This window comes from Boeremia exigua (assembly GCF_020726555.1).
Source record: "Boeremia exigua strain MPI-SDFR-AT-0100 chromosome Unknown C7974scaffold_1, whole genome shotgun sequence".
Classification (NCBI taxonomy): Eukaryota; Fungi; Ascomycota; class Dothideomycetes; order Pleosporales; family Didymellaceae; genus Boeremia; species Boeremia exigua.
Window position 1 is genome coordinate 3,775,264 of NW_025763518.1, and position 17,218 is coordinate 3,792,481.

At 47.0% G+C, this 17,218-nt stretch overlaps 6 protein-coding genes across 6 annotated transcripts; 2 read left to right on the plus strand and 4 right to left on the minus strand.

Moving 5' to 3' along the window:
* The first annotated feature begins 370 nt into the window (after positions 1-370).
* C7974DRAFT_384484 (heterokaryon incompatibility protein-domain-containing protein) lies at positions 371-2,861 on the plus strand. Its single transcript, XM_046140849.1, has one exon. The coding sequence runs from the start codon at positions 591-593 to the stop codon at positions 2,715-2,717; it is 2,127 nt and encodes a 708-aa protein (XP_046003640.1). The 5' UTR covers positions 371-590; the 3' UTR covers positions 2,718-2,861.
* Positions 2,862-2,949: 88 nt separating this feature from the next.
* On the minus strand, positions 2,950-3,523 carry C7974DRAFT_440557 (uncharacterized protein; the record flags this gene model as incomplete). Its single annotated transcript, XM_046145330.1, has 1 exon — positions 2,950-3,523. One exon carries the CDS (start codon positions 3,521-3,523, stop codon positions 3,041-3,043), a length of 483 nt encoding a protein of 160 aa, XP_046003641.1. The 3' UTR covers positions 2,950-3,040.
* Positions 3,524-7,368: 3,845 nt separating this feature from the next.
* On the minus strand, positions 7,369-8,668 carry C7974DRAFT_440559 (uncharacterized protein; the record flags this gene model as incomplete). Its single annotated transcript, XM_046145331.1, has 2 exons — positions 7,369-8,154; positions 8,207-8,668. The coding sequence occupies 2 exons, from the start codon at positions 8,666-8,668 to the stop codon at positions 7,369-7,371; spliced, it is 1,248 nt and encodes a 415-aa protein (XP_046003642.1).
* A 429-nt stretch (positions 8,669-9,097) lies between these two features.
* C7974DRAFT_350012 (chitin synthase) lies at positions 9,098-11,051 on the plus strand (the record flags this gene model as incomplete). The annotated part of the gene is made up of 3 exons (XM_046139451.1): positions 9,098-9,429; positions 9,494-10,746; positions 10,804-11,051. The coding sequence occupies exons 1-3, from the start codon at positions 9,233-9,235 to the stop codon at positions 11,049-11,051; spliced, it is 1,698 nt and encodes a 565-aa protein (XP_046003643.1). The 5' UTR covers positions 9,098-9,232.
* A 274-nt stretch (positions 11,052-11,325) lies between these two features.
* C7974DRAFT_30070 (uncharacterized protein) lies at positions 11,326-12,087 on the minus strand. Its single transcript, XM_046137808.1, has one exon. It carries the CDS (start codon positions 11,868-11,870, stop codon positions 11,433-11,435), a length of 438 nt encoding a protein of 145 aa, XP_046003644.1. The 5' UTR covers positions 11,871-12,087; the 3' UTR covers positions 11,326-11,432.
* On the minus strand, positions 12,086-13,642 carry C7974DRAFT_30082 (heterokaryon incompatibility protein-domain-containing protein). Its single transcript, XM_046137815.1, has 3 exons — positions 12,896-13,642; positions 12,393-12,844; positions 12,086-12,334 (listed from the first exon to the last, which is right to left on the minus strand). Exons 1-3 carry the CDS (start codon positions 13,515-13,517, stop codon positions 12,302-12,304), a joined length of 1,107 nt encoding a protein of 368 aa, XP_046003645.1. The 5' UTR covers positions 13,518-13,642; the 3' UTR covers positions 12,086-12,301.
* Between the last annotated feature and the right edge of the window lie 3,576 nt (positions 13,643-17,218).

Here is a 17,218-nt window from a genome sequence, read left to right on the forward strand (position 1 = left end):
ATACGGTAAACCGTGGACTTGGATCGAGGAGCTGATGTGGGCAGTTGTTGGTCCTAGTATCGGAAGCTCAGGAGATCGAGGGTCAATCCCAACTAGGCAGCAAGCGAAGTGATGGTGTTGGTGGGGGCCAAAACATGACGTAGCGATAGTCCACACGCCACATGCGAAACATGATGTAGCTCACGAAACCAGATGGCAAGAATTGACTTGGGGAATCATTTCATGCTGTCTCAAACGGACGCAAGAAACGATATCTCAGTCGGCTCGCTGCCCAGCAGATCTTGGGAGCAGATCAGATTTGAAGTCGGAGACGATAGATTATGTTTTATTGACAGCTACTATATTTAGCTCGATGGCCTTAAGTTTGTTGGTGCGCATTAAGGGCATTTGGCGCATCATTTGAATCTGCGAATTGAGTTACGGACGGAGTAATTGCGGGGCACCTCCAGGCTTCCAATCCTCGCAACATACCCATCTCCAGCACTTCAGCTTTTCAACTTACCAGCAATCCACATCCAATCTATCCAATCTCCGAGGTCTTATGACGTGCGCTTCCGAAAGCTAGTCACATCTATTATTCACTGATTGTGATGGAGCCCGATGATAAGCAGCGCTACCCACTCTGGCAGCCTCTCAATGCGCAACTCCAGGATATTCGACTGATCCGCATCATCCCACGCGATGATGATGCAATCGTCGAATGTCAGCTTGACTCGTACTCCCTGTGTGAGTTATCTGCCCACTACGCTAGGTTTAATATCGAGCACTCGGGTGATGATCTCGAGGGTCCAGAGAGAGTCAGCATACTGCGTAACGTCAACGTGAGAGACAAATGGGTCAAGAGACACAATACTCCCCAATTGGAAGCTATTTGGCGGATTAATAGTCATCAGCCTGGCCGTCATCTTCACAGATTCGCATGGGGCGATTTCGCGTGCCTCAGTTACGTATGGGGCAACCGTGGTAACAGCCGGATGATAATCGTGAATGGCAACGCTGTGGATGTCACAGAGAATCTTGACGCCGCGTTACGCCAATATCGTAGAGATGGCCTGTTCTGTGGGAAGTTTCTCCTCTGGGTAGATGCATTGTGCATCAATCAGCTGGACCGAGAAGAACAAGCCAACGAAGTGCAGCGTATGAGCGACATCTATAGATCTGCATGGACCGTGGAAGCCTGGCTTGGTATAGCTAGATTCAACAGTCAGGCTGGGCTTCAACTCTTGCGCGATATAGCGGAATTCAGGAAAGCTGGACGCGAGCAAGAACTTGAGCGTAGTCTTCGAGTCGACCCAAACTTCCTCGGTAGCACAGGATGGCTCGGTCTCCACGATATTATGGATCGATCCTATTGGTATCGACTATGGATAGTCCAAGAGATAGTCATGGGCGGCGCTTCAGTCTGGGTCTGGTGTGGAGGTTCGTCTATTCCTTGGCCCACATTCTGCGAGGGGGTTGTGACACTCCAAGAGCACCTGTGGCTTGTTAAGGACCGGTGTTTAGTAAACGATGTTCATGGTAGAGGATATCCCGCTTGGAAAACAAGCAGCCTGCATCTTGTATACCAAGACCTTGCCACGCTCGGTAGCATGCCACTCAGCAGACGTTCTCAGCATGCCTTTGGGCGACTATTGGATCTCTCAAACGCTGGCAAATGCAAGGACGAGAGAGACAAAGTGTACGCGCTTCTGGGGCTATTTCCTCCCACGGTTGCTGCAAGATTGCGACCAGACTACAGCGCGACACATGCAGAGGTTTTCGCCGCAACAGCGAGGGCTTTCATGGAAGACGGTCAAAGTCTCGATCCTTTGCGCGAAGGCAACCCATGGGGTCCGTCAGGATGCCCCTCGTGGGCTGCAGACTGGTTCTGGGAGGGCAGGATCCGGTATTGCAGAGTAGAGCACCGACTCTGGGGACCGACTTATCTGTTTCCACCATCCGACAACGATGAGCCACTGATTCCATACCAAGCCAGTGGTCCCTTAAAGTCAGAGTTCGCCTTCAGTACAAATGACCGTGTACTGGAATGCAATGGGTTCATTGTAGACGAGATCACAGGTCTTTCGGCAGCAGCCGCAGGGTATTTTCAATGGGATCCGGACACTACTTCGATCACAAGTTCTTGGCACAGTGTTTATGGCGACTTTGCTCAAACAAGGGAAGCTCTAGTCCGTACCTTACTAATGGACCGAGTGCGCTTTGGAAAGAAGCCGGGCCAAAGACATCTAGCAGTTCTCCACTTGCCTGCCAACTTCGCTCGAGCAGGACGCCAATTCTGGCAGAAGCATTGGACATGGCTTGCTAGCCAAGAAGGATACTGGTTTCGGTGGGAAGGGTTTCGGAAATCCATTGCTGAGTTCCCACTTGGCGAATGGGCTTTTGGCGATTTCTTCGACGATGAGATACCTGAAGGCGCGAACGAGTATGATTATACAGAGGCTTACGCATGCGTTGAGCGCAGTGTCAAGAAGAGACGATTCATGTTGACATTAAATGGATATATGGGTTGGGCGCCGGACAATATGTTCGCGGACGAGCCAATGCATCACACACGGCCCGGTGATCTGATTGCTATTGTTTTTGGCTGCAGCACGCCGCTGGTGATACGTCCCATTGGGGAGGAATTCCAAGTGATAGGTGAAGCCTACGTTCAGGGCTTAATGGATGGGGAGGCGACGCAGCAACAACTCGAGATTCTGCGTTTCACGTTTCGTTAGCTTTTTCAACGGCGATAATATAGACTATCTCGAGGATGTACGACTAAGTTGTTGCGTCTTGGATTGGTGCTCACTGCTATCAAGGCTGGGGATGCTATTGTCGAATTCAAAAAGAAAACCAGGAATGCCAACAGCGCAATCGACTGCGTCGACCTTGCGACAGATCGAGAGTTGCTACGTGAGCGGGCCAGCAATGAATGCCGATGTCCAGATGTGGTCAGCGAGGCTCATCTCAGTAGATGTTTTTTCTATACTGAGAACCACGATTTAACCACTTAGACAAGACTGAAGTTCAAAATTAAACTTTGCTCAACTTCCTAACATCAATATCCTTCCAGAAAAGCACCGAAGCCCAGGTTATAACTAACAGAGCTGCAGCAGAAATAAAAAATTGTCCTTTGTGTATCGAGATATGCGTGCTCAATAGCATTGCGGGCTAGGCTTCCGACAGGGTAAGAGGACTGAACATTGATACTTCCGTGTATATCGTTTAGCCTGGAAATGTCACTACTCGGCAAGTAGTTGGCTAATTTCTTTGGGAACATGTCGGTCCAGATAGCAGTCCCGATTGCCGATCCTGCGCTTTTTCCAACGTCAAGTATGACAGACTCGACCGCAAGAAGTGCTGGTGTGTGCCCCTGTGCGACGACCATGAGGACCATTGGCGACTGCCAGCCTTCGTCGTGATAGGAATAGATGCTGAAAGATAGGTATAACAGACTCAGCCCAGTTGCGAGTATAGTGAGCCCGATAACATCAAATTCTTTGATGTAGAAGAGGGTAGACTGCATGCGTCCACCGCTCATCTTGGGCCGGGTTATTAATCCCATTGCTCTCGCTCTCCTCTGAAACTTGAACATGAAAAATAGGACGGGCGCACAGGCGATGGAGCAGATGATACTCCAGATTCCAAAGCCCCACTAAAAGCCCACGTTGCTCAAGATACGATCAGCAGTGGGCCCATACGCCCAGATTGAAACCAACGAGGGAGACCAAACAACACCGAAGAGTAGCGCCCGATTCTGGATGGGTACTGAGTCCGAGATGAATATGACCAAGCTGAACTGGATCCCATAGTATCCAACGTAGTAAAACACTTGGGCAGCGCAGTACATTTCGACGCTAACGCATGACGCCATCATAATGGTGCCGAGCACCGTCAAAGCCATCATCAGAGTGAGGCCTTGGGTACGACCTTACAGGTCAAGCAGTTTCGCGTATGGTAACCTGGTAACACCGCTAGCGATGTTTGCAACGACTTCGGTTGTTGCTGTAAGGGCGTGCCTGTTGTACTAGCTTACGACATAGGGAGTAAGAACATTGAAGATAACCGCACTCTTCCTCGTCTCATCGAACACTGCTACAAATACCGCTTCCCACGTGAACACAAGACTGCCCCAGCAGCGTTGTAGGGTTCTGCCAAGACAAGTAGCACCACTAATAGCCCGTATACGAGTTCCAAATTGCTCCGTTTAATAGCTTGGAGGCTAACGACAAACTGTTCGCTGTCTCATATACAAATAACAAGGCAAAAGAGAGCAAACTGCAGTAGGATTTTTATGCGTCTGTGACAGGGCAGTAAGCTGCTGCGTTGCGTTGCGATGCCCATAGCAACGAGCAAATGAATCAGTGCACACAACGCGGCGACCTTTACTGTAAACACTGCTACTTGGAACTAATCATGACATGAGCGATGCGACCAGGCATGCGATGAGAGCACACTGAGTAAGTTGACAAGTGAACACTGGTCTAAGCGCGCCACACTCGTGTGAGTGGAGGCCTTGGCTTACCGAGCGCAAGGCCGTAGTTAGTCCAGGCCAAGCACAACAATATCGCGAATTAGAGGTTGCAAGCTTGGGAGACTAAACACATACAAGGCACTCTTGAAGTTCCGCATGATCATGCGGAAGAGCCTGATCGGCAAGATCGCTTCTCTGCCTGGCCAACTGCGTAACTTGACTAGTTGATAGCAGAGATACCGCCCGCAGAGATAAGTCAGTATGAGCATCGACCAATTCTTTGCAGGGCTGTGTACTTCGTATCGGCTGCGCAGCTACTGATGAAAGGCGCTTGCCGGATTCCAAACACAAGGGCTGAAATTCCAGGAGTCATTTGGGGTAAGACTATTAGAGCGCAACTTCGACTCGAACAGTGTAACGTGCTGCCGAAGAGACTCGAACGCTAAGTCTCTCACGTTTCTTTTTGTCCATCCCTGCCACTGTAAATTCTTGGAGAACAGTAGTCGCAGCTCACCCACAACAGTCTATTAAGATGTCCTTGGCCCAACGACCTGGAACTCATAGTGGTGACACTTACCTGCCCTTTCCTGACTTTATGAAAAAATGGGGCGTCATGGTTACATTGGGAGATCACAACGAGTGGACTGGACAAGAGAACATCTTGGGGGCAGTTCAAGATAGACCTCGGCGATACCGCCCTTGATGCATGGCTGAAGTTGACACCCCGAGGCAAGTAGGAATAGAGGTCTCTAGGACACCTTACTTATTACTTTTAGCAATGGAAGCGGAGAGTGAGGAACTAGTTGGTTCAATCAATGATGTCTATTCGACGAGTGCAGATTTTCTTGAGCTGTGTACATACCCTTCCCACGCAGCGTACCAGTAAATTGAGTTTGGAGTGTAGTTTCCTCCTGTCTGCTAATACGCCTTACATAGCTTATCCCACCAAAAGGTTTAATCGACAACTTATCAGCCCAACAAATCGCTCAAAGCCAGCGGCTCAGAAGCATCGGCATGCACAGACATTTGCTGCGCATCCATCGGTACCACATCTACAAGCACCAACGCTGAATCCGGATGCCTGACACGCTATGGCGCAGTTCTGTGCATCGCAGCCCTGCGTACAACACTGCTCGAGTTGACACTAAAGCGACCATATGTTAGCGTTGAGAAATCAAGTTCAGAGGTGCATGTACTTGGCGTGTTTGCAACGTATTCACTGAACTCTCGGATTTAGGCACTATGCCTGCAGCAGCCATGCTGAGTAAGGTTGGGATGAGTAAAAGGAATTTCATATTTGGTTTGACTGTTGTAACGTAAAGTATTCAAGATTCAAGGTGTGTGGGTCGGGGTTTCTTCTGCTTTGATGTCTCTCTACTGGGTCTGCACTCTGGTTTTATAGCACAGCAGTTAAGCCTTAGGCACTGCCTACTGTATGGTCTTTGATTAAGCTGGTGGAGAAATACTGACCTGGATAACTCGAACGGCCTTGTTTTGCTTTGAAATTCAAGATCAAGTGCCACCGAGAAGCACGCCAAACACGTATTGCAAGGTCATAACGGGGCGGCATTGAAGAGTGAAAGTATCCGAGCCAACCTCCTTCGTTCCTTCCTTGTTTACTAAAGAGATCCTTGATTAGATGTAACGTAGACACGTAGACAAAGTCATTCCCCTTCCTAGCCCACGTCTCCAATAGGGAGCCTTAATATGCCATCAACTAAGGCATCAGGCACAACGGCACCAGCCTAACTGCCGCTCACCACAGTCACGCTATCGCCCTGCCGGGTTGGGAGTCATCGGACGAGGCTATGGACCAGAAGATTGTGTTGAAGATGAGCTCAGCGTGGAATCCAATCCACGAGCCTGTGACAAAGAAGCTGTGTGAACCATTTTGACTATCTCAAGAATATGTCACTCCGTTACTGCGTACTGTTATCGCGCCTCCTTTCCCTTAATCGATTTTGACGAAGGTTTTGTTGGGAGAAACCCTCGATTACCCTACGTCGTACCTTCAGGCAGCTGGTTCATGAATGGTGCCCCTAGAGAAGGACTCCGAGACCAGACTTCCTACCGCGTCTCCTACGCATATGCCCACTTGACCAGACTACATCCGTGCTCGCGAGCTTCGTCGAGCATGAACTGGTTATAGCCATGCGCCGTGCACTTATGTGGGATATACGCCAGAATCAGCTACACTCGAGTCTTCTTAGCAATTCTGTAGTCCTAGTCCTCTTAAAACAGTATCCACCTGTTAAAGTATAGTTCCCTCGAATCCTTACTTCTAGATTAAGGTAAGCCTTTTGATTTGCAGTTAGTTACTTTCCTGATCTAGTTTAGTGTCCAGCGGCATCCTGCGGAACAGCCTCCCTTATTTTAGAACTAGTTACTTTCCTTATCTGGCTTAGTAAATAGCGGATACATCTAACAGCTATTATACTATATCTGTTGGATAGAGGATTCGCGTACAGGGGAAAATATCCATCACGCGATATCTGTGCTTACGTGGCAATCCTACGTACGGCTATGTAACAGATTGAATTATGCGTTAGTGTGCCACAGAAGGCCCGCTGTTATACATCGAAAAGACACTATCCGGTTTGGAATGACGTTCTGGGATAGTCTAGGGTCCGAGGCTCCCGAGCAACGATTTGGGCGCCGAGGCAAAGTATAGTACGTATAGAAACCAGCGACTATGTGAACATTGTGATTGAGATAGAGTGCTGAAGTGTATCCACATTGGTCATTGAGGCTACATGCATTCAAAAGCGGTCTAGAGCATACGACGCTTTGAGAAATGCACGGATACCTACTAACACTAGCTGATATCGCATTTCCCAAAAGCAGTTCTCAATTCCTATGCCCTAAGACTTGGCTTTGAGATAATAGCGTCGTCTCCGAATAACTACCCGCTGTCATTGTTGCCAGATCTCAACACGCACGTCTGCCAGATCTGTCAAAACGTTATAATCTAGAGAAGGCTGTCTCACTGCCACCACAATGGCGTCAAAAGTCCCCAAGACTTCTTGTTTCCAACAACTTTCTTCTAGTCTCGGTACATCAGGTATCGCACTCTGGCTAACTAAAGGATCGCAAAACATTAGATCCAATTCGCCCGAGTGACGCATAAAGTTGAGGAGTTGCAGGCCCGGTGAGTTAGACAAATCTGACTGGCCAGCTTTGAAGCCGACGCCAGCCACAAGAAGGCTGGGTCGGTGAGTTGCATCCTTCTTTCGGTGGGTTTCCTCCAGTATCAGGGTGAGGAGCTGGCTGGCGATGCGAGAAGGCCGTGTCATCATCCGTTGGTGGGCCTGTTGGAGCAGTGGCAAGTTGCAGGTTGACATGAAGTAGATTGGGTTGACTGGAATGCAATGTCCTCCGATGCCCAGTGAGGGGTACATTGGCAGATATCCAAATGGCTTGGTGGCCGCTGTATGGGCTACCTCAAAAGGATCGATATCCAGCCCATAGCAGGCGTCTGCCATTTCATTGGCGTAAGCTATAGCGATTGTTCTTTGGCAGTTTTCGTAAAGTTTCGACATCTCTGCTACTTCGGGTTTGCGGACTGGCACCACGGTATCGAAGACGGTCCCATACAATCGCTGAATCGCTCCTAAAGACCCTGGGACAATATCGTCAAGTCCCGAAACAACCTTGGGAATCGATTTAGGGGGTGGTTCTACTCTTCCAGGGTCGATTCTCTGTATGGATGTCAGGATTTGTCATCTCGGAGCTTTTCAAATTCTCTCTCACCTCTGGTGACATCCCAGCGAAGATACCACGGGATCTAGCCAACGGTCCAAGAAGCTTCCTGGTCATACCCACCGCAACGGTACTCTCGATCACTACAATAGATCCATCGCTCACATATCGACGGAGCATGCTTATCGCGTTTCGAACATGCGAAGAATCAACGTCGCCGTGCAGACCCAAAGTCGTCGGAACGCAGACCAGAAAGTGAGATGCATTCTTGAGCTCAGTCTCGTCGTTGGAGAACTTCATATTGTCGGATTCGATATGCTTTAAGCGTAGACTGTCTATGCGTGAAGCCGACACGTCGTAGCCAATAACCCGAAATGAGGAGGAGAAAGCCTCCATAAGGTGTTCCCCGACATAGCCTACTCCAATCACTCCGATAGTAGTAATTTCATCAGGCTCGTGGATAAGCAAAGCATCAGCTGCGCTTTGACGTATTGGGTATGTTCTGGAAACCATAGAGAAAGAAGATCCTCGAGACCAACAACGCAGAGAACCAGTAGCAAAAGAACAAGCACGATGTCGGGAAAAAAGTTCGATTACTCTAGGTGGAGCAATGTGAGTATATACGCGGCTACCTGCAACCCGCTTTCTGAGACATACCCATGGGGTAGCATAATGCACTTGCGTACTGATACGATAGGGCCGGATATTGATGATTCCCTGGGATTAGCTCCGGCCTTGTTATAAAAAGCGCTTTCACTTAGTATCTGCAGACTATTGCAAGCTGAAACATTTGTGCATTGGTTAACCGGAAGTAGTAGTGATGACCAGCCGCGTGAAGCTACCACCCAACTGTGCTCTATTCTGGGAATAACATCCACGGTCTATAACTATGATCAGCTTCGGTCATCAATCTACAGACAAGTGCAAGTATCTGTACCGATTACTTTCCTAAACATTGCCGAATTGTGCACATTTGAGCTTTTGCTGCACTAGGAACGTGGGCGGCGTCTTCTGGATCAACTCTCATTTCCCAAATAGCACCGGTTCTCCTAAGCGGAAGGCCACTCTATCTTCAAAATGAAGAGTTTCGATACCAAAGCACCCAGTATTCACACCGCGATCGAGCTCACGAACGCGCCCATCATGTTCCAGCCACATTCACTCGCGACAACCTCGAAAACTTTGCGTACCGTCTTTGAGCATCTACCATCCGTAGATCTAAGGCGGCTGAAATTCGAAAAATATGTGGCGTGTTCACTCCTGGGCTTAGCAAAGTGAGTGGCATGACCTTTCATTACTCCATGTGTCATTTCGTCGTTGCTGACTACCCTGATCCAGTCTCTCCATGGCGTATATGTTCCAGGACTACACTCGGTTCTTCTGGTATCTGTTTCCACTGGTGATGATCCGGCCGTTGGTAGATATCATCGAGATTACCATCATCATCGTCTCCTACCTTGTGCGACGATTGCATCCACCGAACCCGAAGATTCCAGCAATACCGGAGAACTTCGTCTACCTACTTTGCTGTTACAACGAAACGTATCAAGAGATCATGACCTCACTGAGATCCTTGGCCGAGCAAAAAATGGTGGACGCCCACAAAAAGGCCATCCTTGTAGTCTGCGATGGGAGAGCCAGTAGTAAAGGTATGACCAAGACAGCAGCGGCACATCTGAAGGACGACATCATCGAGCGTCCCTCAAGCGTTCCCATGTCTCAGGCATACACAGCTTGGGATGGCGTACCCATGGACGCTGAGATCATCAAAGGAGAATTTCGAGGGGTTCCGATCATCTGCATCATCAAGAACGAAAACCGAGGGAAACGAGACGGAATCGTACTTGCACGCTCATTTTTCCACAAGTTCAACCACCGCGATTCAAAGCCTCCGCTCGCTATGATGTCGCCTAGGCTTTTCGCGGAACTCTCTGATTTCCTCGAGAAGGCATCCATTCGGTCAATCGACTATGCTATTGGCATAGATGCCGATACTAGGTTCGACCTAGAATGCGTCTCCAATCTGATCCAGACTGTGAGGGAGGACGAAAAGATTGTTGGGGTGACTGGTCACATCCGAGCAGATCCCATAGCCATGGGGCAATTCAGCATTTCCTATCTCTACCAGAACGCCGAGTACACGGTTGGTCAGTACCGTCGTCGACTGCGCCAAAACCTCACCAGCGGCAGGGTGACATGCCTTCCTGGGTGTTGTCAGCTCCTGCGCGTCCTGGAGTCCACGTGCGGCGACGACATCCTGCAAAAGTTTGGATACTATCCCAAGCCATCCGACGGCTTGTTTAGAACGATTAGATCGATGATGAGTGAGGATAGAGATCACGTGTGTTTGGTTCTCTCTGAGAACGCCGACGTCCAGACACGTGTGTGTCACCGTGCCCGAGCGTATACTACTGCGCCGCAAACCCTTTCCGTCTTCCTGAGTCAACGCCGCAGGTGGACGCTAGGCCCACTTACAAGCGATAGCCTACTCATAAGCCGCAGGAAAACTGGTTGGATGGAGAGGTTGGCTGTATTCACTTCGTTGTTGCACTGGGTGGTGAACCCAGCTCTCTTTTTCGTGAGGTTCTATTGTGAGTGGTTTCCAGCTGCACATGACAGTGTGCCTATATCTAACCCTACACTCACAGTCAAACTTGACAGGCAGACCAAGCTCTGGCTGTTTTTCCTCGGGAGATATCGAAATGCCTGGGACTTACTAGTCGCCATCTTGGCGTCGACTTCGGTCCTTGATGCCGTACAGCTGTGTATTGGATCAATGATGTACAGTTATTTCATTCCGTTTGTAAACTTCGTTGTTCAATTCTACACTTTGTACAAGTTGGACGATTTTACGTGGGGAAAGACGCGAGTTGGCGTTGAGGCGAGGGTAGAGTAGAGGGCTCTAGTGATACGTCGATTAAGAAGATCAGGGGTCATTCATATTTGCAATCGCGAGCTGCCTCGGTCGTTGATATAAGCATGTACATGTTCATAGTTACTCATTCACGAACCTACCAGGGATCGACAAGTTCGAGCTGCAAGCTGAGCGGCAGATTGAGGTGAAATGATTCAGGACACTGGAAGTCTTTCCTTTCCACCAATACCGCTGCGCCTACTGCGTGAGCTACCTCGAACTAAGCAGGTTGACAAGAGTTCAATCACAGGGTTGCCGAGCACTGGTACTCAGAACCGTTCACATTTCTGGGAACGTTACCAGGTGATCGTGGCTTTGCTGCCTTTTAGAAAAGTTTATGTGATCAAAAGCAGCCTGATTGGCTTATAGAAATACAAATAGACGCAAGGGAGCTGTCTCCCACAGGTCTCCCTCCATAATCCCATCTTGTGGTATGTGTGAAGGAGCTATCAGCCTCCATTTTTCGCCATCCGGACGAGCAACCATAGGCAGGTTGCATCCTCGGAGGAGGATAATCGAATCTCCGATCTTGACCTCCGGTGATGCTATGCCTAGACGCCCGTGTTGTGTTTGGAAGAGCTTCTTACGATCGAGTCTTCGACACAAACCTGCATGTAAGGCGGGCCAGAGCTCATGCGGCACCTTTTCTGAATCTGGGTTCTTTCTTGTATTGCCTATCAAATTGTAGAAGCTCCACCTTGGGTGTTTTTGTCCGGTAATTTTTTTTTTCATTCCTGCCAGAAAACCCTGTATCATCATACCGTACGGAAACGAGTCGAAGCCCAAGTTCTCAAGAGACATCCAGATGTCTAGGGATAGTCTTTCAAGGAGTGCATCATGCTGGTGGACTGGTATGCTACCAGGGCTTTCAAAACTATTCAAGAGTGTTTCGGTCAGATTGTTGCCTTCGTACAGGAACGATGCAGAGGGGAAAATAAGGTGCTCTTAGTGTACAAGGTCAACGACAGACCCAGAAACGGAAAGTTCTCGTCTCTCGATATCAATCTAACATTCACTTTGCCCAGCAGCTTCGTAGTACTGCCATTCTGCTACCTCGGTGATGTGTTGATGATCCGACCAATCAGGACTCCAGCTGGGTAAGTTGAAATTTGAGCTCCCGGTGAGACCGCCCAAGATGCGAAGGCTACCGTCAAATGACATTGCGGCTTCAGTCGTGTCCACATAAACCTCCTCGATGGACTTTCTGTAATCTGGAGCTCTGAAGGGTGCGTTTAACTATTCGAGTAGGCCGTGGAGAGCGAACACTTTGTCTCTTGGCTCAGTCGCTTGTAAACTTCGGGCGCTGAGCAGGGTTGTAGATACCAAATGAGAATCGCTCCGTTGTTCAGCGGATTTTGGAGCCTCGGGTTGATTATCGCCTGCAAGCTGAAAAAGAAGAGGTGATTGCTCAGCATTCGTCCAGCCATTGGGGTGAAAATGGGTAAACGTCAGTAACTGTCGATGCAAAGACAGTCGTGTAGCAATTTTCGAATCATAGGATTGAGATTGGAAAATTGTTACTAGCTGTCGATGCAAGAAGATAACCCGTTCGTACTGGCTCCTGACAGCCGCAGCACGTGACCTCAGCGGCCAGTCGTCTTGGGATCTCCATCCTTCACACGGCAGTAGGAGAACACTTCTGATATTGAGTTCTTCGTTTGCACTGATCAGTATGCAGCACGATCTAGCCAGTGCGATTTCTTGCAGTGGCCACATCCGTGTAAAGTACGGTCTTTCAATCAAGCTACGTAGATGACAAACCTGCTCTTCGCTCACTGAATCAATATAATTAGCCGCCAGCTTGAGTACAATCTTGATAAACTTACATCTATGGTGGAATCCAGATGCCAGGATTGCTTCTATCATGAACGTCGTTCCATGGTACTCCGGCCAGACAACCACCTGATCGGCCTTTTGGTAGATGGCAGCCATTATGGCGACTTGCTGGCTGCGCTCTTGTAGAGAGGATTGGTCAATACAGATGGCATCGATCCAATAGAACCCGATTTTGTTTGCGTACTCATTCTTCTGTCCGTGGCGACGCGAGGTTTTTCTAAGAGGGCTAAACTGATCCCTTGTGCGCAGTGTGCGTAGAAGATTGAAACAGCTCTGTGTAATTTGCAACACCCCAGAGTTACACACTACCTTCTGCATTGAAGCCGCGCTACCCCAAGCATATGAGACAGCCTCATATGCAGGAGCAGTGTCCAGGTCTGTTTCGTGCAATTCGAGTCTCGGCGTATTCGAGCCAATGTCTTGACAGCAATCTTGCTCACATTGGTTGCGCTCGATGTCATTTTGGCCTTCCAAGGTATAATTTTTCCCGTCACAGATCTTGAGTAGCCTTATCGTCCTCGATTTGCCTGCTAGGGAGGCATACTGGTATCGGCCTGAGAACCTTGCGTGCGGCCCTGTTGGCTTAGGTGATAACGTCAGTGTGCTGTTCATTGTTTCTTGTCCCGTTAAAATAGCCACAGTAGGCGCCAAATGCAGACAGATTTGTACTGTGAAGGTGGCAGTATCAGGTTGTATAAGCAACAGAAGAATCGTACACAAAATGTTTTAGAAGTGCAAATCAAAAACCAAGTTCGTAAGTTGAATCTTCTTACTATATATACCTAAAAGCTAGCAACGTGTCCTGGTTACACTGCATATGCAACACGGCAAGACTTTATCACTTGGCAGTCCCGCCTGTCTTGTAGTCATCTTAACAACCCTACATTTACTCGGTAGGTATGTCTCAAGTCTGAGGATCAAGTTGAGACTGCGGCTCGTCTCCAACAATAAATGAGTGTTGAGAAGCTGTGCCTCGAAATCGAACCAATAGCATAGTGTAGCGAATGACGTAACTCTGATTTCCGGTTATCACGAGCCCGCTATCATCATGTGCTCCACTCGTCCATGCTCACGTTTCTGGCTAAAACTAATCATACCCATAGCTTAACTGTTTGGCAAACCACCACTTTTCATTTGTCTTATCATTTTCCCTACACCTGAATCATTGTATCCCATCGTGCCGACGCCATAGATCGCTTAGCATCGTCGGCAGCATGGCCACCGACTATCACCCTGCATCTGGTCCACATAGAGAAACACTTTAGAACTTGTGTGTTCGCTGCGCACGCTAGCCTCGTGCCTTTCGTCACGATCGCAGCGTGGCTCTCGGCGCTACCTGTCCGTGTTCCTTGGCCCATTCTACCATCTCTGTGTTTTGCGTCAACCACGACCCGAGCCCTCCTCTTTGTGCCCGCTCTGGCTCCCATTACCCGCCGTACGATGGTAGCGATCGTGCACACGGTATCGCCGGTGTTCTTGAGCTCGGTCTTAAGCTCGTTGCTGACAGCATTGAGCATTCTTGCAGGCTCCTAAGGATGCTTTGGCGTTAGTCTGGAAAATGCTAGCGCCTCGACTGCCGTGAGGCTGAGAGCCCGTTGCACCTTTACCATAGACGTTTGCACACTTGAGATGACCTTGGCAAGGTCTGCTGGCATCGACTCACTTTACGTGCGATCGATGCAGGTCAGTACGTCCCGAAGACAGGTGTTGAGGCGTGTGGCCTGCTAACGAAGTCGGGTCAGTCAAGCAGACTGTTGTGCACACTGTGTCGTCCGGCTCGTCAGGCACAACGAACTGCTACAGGCGGGTGTTGGCTACTTGACACTTGTTCAAGTCAGACGTCTGTATGCGATAGGCTGCGTCGAATGTCCGAAAGTCAAAGTCCCTCGGTTATCGTAAGTCCTCTCAGCCATCGTCGGCTAGCATAAAAGATGCAGGATCGCTTGGCATGAAGTGGGGGTGGCACCACACCGCATTAGTTCTCCGCTAAGGATAACCAATAGCCATTGATAGAACTATGTAAGCTAAAAGTCTGTCGAGTTGCGCTCGCCCCCTCGCGTGTCTACAATCGAGGTCCACAGGGACGTTCAGCGAATTACAACCTCTGTCGCTATGTCAACGCATGAGCAAACGCAGAGGCGAGGCAAATCTGTGGCGTGAGCAACACTCTCACTCATGAAAGGGTCAGGGGCCACACGTCTGATCTTCACAGTTGCCGAAGATGTCATTCACGAAAGGTGAAGTGCACAAGGGGGCAGTAATATTCCATCTGCCGCGATGGTGGTCTCCAGGACGGATGCGTGTACCCACCACATGATCGGCAGGTCAAGATAAGTCAACCGTACACTCCTGTCTGAGAATAGATTGGGAAACCATGTCGCTGATGCAGAAAGGTCCCTAGAAGCTCTGGTCGAGAAAAATCAACGGTTACGGAGTAACGCTGCCGCGGAAGGGGCTCCTTCTCCGGCCGTTCCTGCCAACACTAGCATCAGCGATGACACTGTCTAAAACCCGCTCTTTGACGAAAGACCCTGGTTTCACACCATGTCTTCTTCAAATATACCTATCCACATTGGCGAGGCTTCAGATGCCGCCTTTATGACCAGGTTTCGTCAAACCTTGGCCACAGTGTACACTGACCATTTACCGCGCATAAGTTTCGTGCCAGATGAATCGCTCACGATACTGCCAGATGCTCAATGTCAGTGGTAAACCCGTGCGAGAGCTCGATTCTTAGTCAAGGTGGCCATCAACACTGCTTGCCGGTGCTTTCACATTGCCCGAAAGAGTGTGGTGCACGCCAACCTGGAGGCGACCAACAGCACGCCTATAGTATCTATTAAAGCGTTTTCTTATACTAATCTATTATAAGAGTAACTACTTCTAGTAGCTTTTAAAGTCTTATTTTAGTAGATATATAGTAGATTTATTTTATATAGTTCTAGGTACTAAAGTAAACCTCTTTACTAGTAGAGGCTAGTAGCTTTATAGTTATAATAATTAGATAGAGTAACATACCTTACAGGCAAGCTAATTACCTAGGCAAGCTAACTACTTTTGCTAAGACCTTACTTAACTTTATATAACTTGCAATGCCTTAATATAATAATATAAAAAAGCTTTTAAATAAAGCAGACTTATAGCTTGCTATCTAGGCTATTAAATATAACGCAAAACTTTTCTAGCAATAAGCTATAATAGCTTATAATATTTCTTAAAATATGCTTAGTACGCAACTTGCTAGAACTCTTCTATAACAGAATTGCACGCTTAACTTAATAAAGCTAATAAGTACTAAGAAAAAGTAATTATTTAGCATATATTAAAGCTAGATAAGCAAGAATACCTACTTTAGCTTACTAATATAGAAGATATAGCTAACTCTTTGCTAGCTAAGCACTACTAACTACTTATTAGCAAAAACTAGGCTAGTATATTTATTAAGCATTGCTTTAAGCTTATAGTTAAGTTTAATTAAAAGTATAACTATAAGTAAGCTTTCTATAAAAATATTAAGGTTATCTATAGTTAGTTCTAGCTTATAAAAAATACTAAAGCTAAGTATAGTATTCTAGATAATAATACCTATAATTTTAATAAGTATAGATTTATATTAAGGTTATACTTTAAGAAAAGCTTATAAGTACTATTTAATTAGTTCTTAGAAATAAATACTATTAAAGAACCTAGAAAAAAGTTTATAATAAAAAGTATAGATATAATCTATCTATTTTAAAAGTAAAAGTAATAATAAGTAGTATAGAGTAGACTATCTAGCTTAAAAGTTAGGTTAAAATCTAATATTATATTATTAATACTTAAGTTTAATACGCACTATAAAAGTTATATTTTTACTAACTATATACTTAAGTAAGTATAGTATTCTATACTTATTCTACTATTCTACTCTTATTCTAATCTTAGAACGTTTAAAATATTATAGAATTTCTAAGAATAGTATATAACTTATTCTATAGTAGCATTCTACTAAGGCTTTAAAATATAAAAAGTTGCGTTATTATTAGTTTCTTTAATACTTACTTTTTTAAAGACCTTTAGTTATTCTTAAGTATTATTAATTCTTTTATTTATCTTCTACTATACTGTTTCTAAGGTTTATAATACTATTCTTTTTTTTTAAGTTTTATATCTTTATAAACTAACTCTATAGTTTCTAGAAGTACTATATATTATTATTTTATAAGTAACTATATTAATTATATTAGTTAACTAGTAATAGTATTATACTAGTATTATATAAAAAAAAGTTTAAACTATTAGATATTCTTATTAAAAAAGAAGTTTAAAAACTG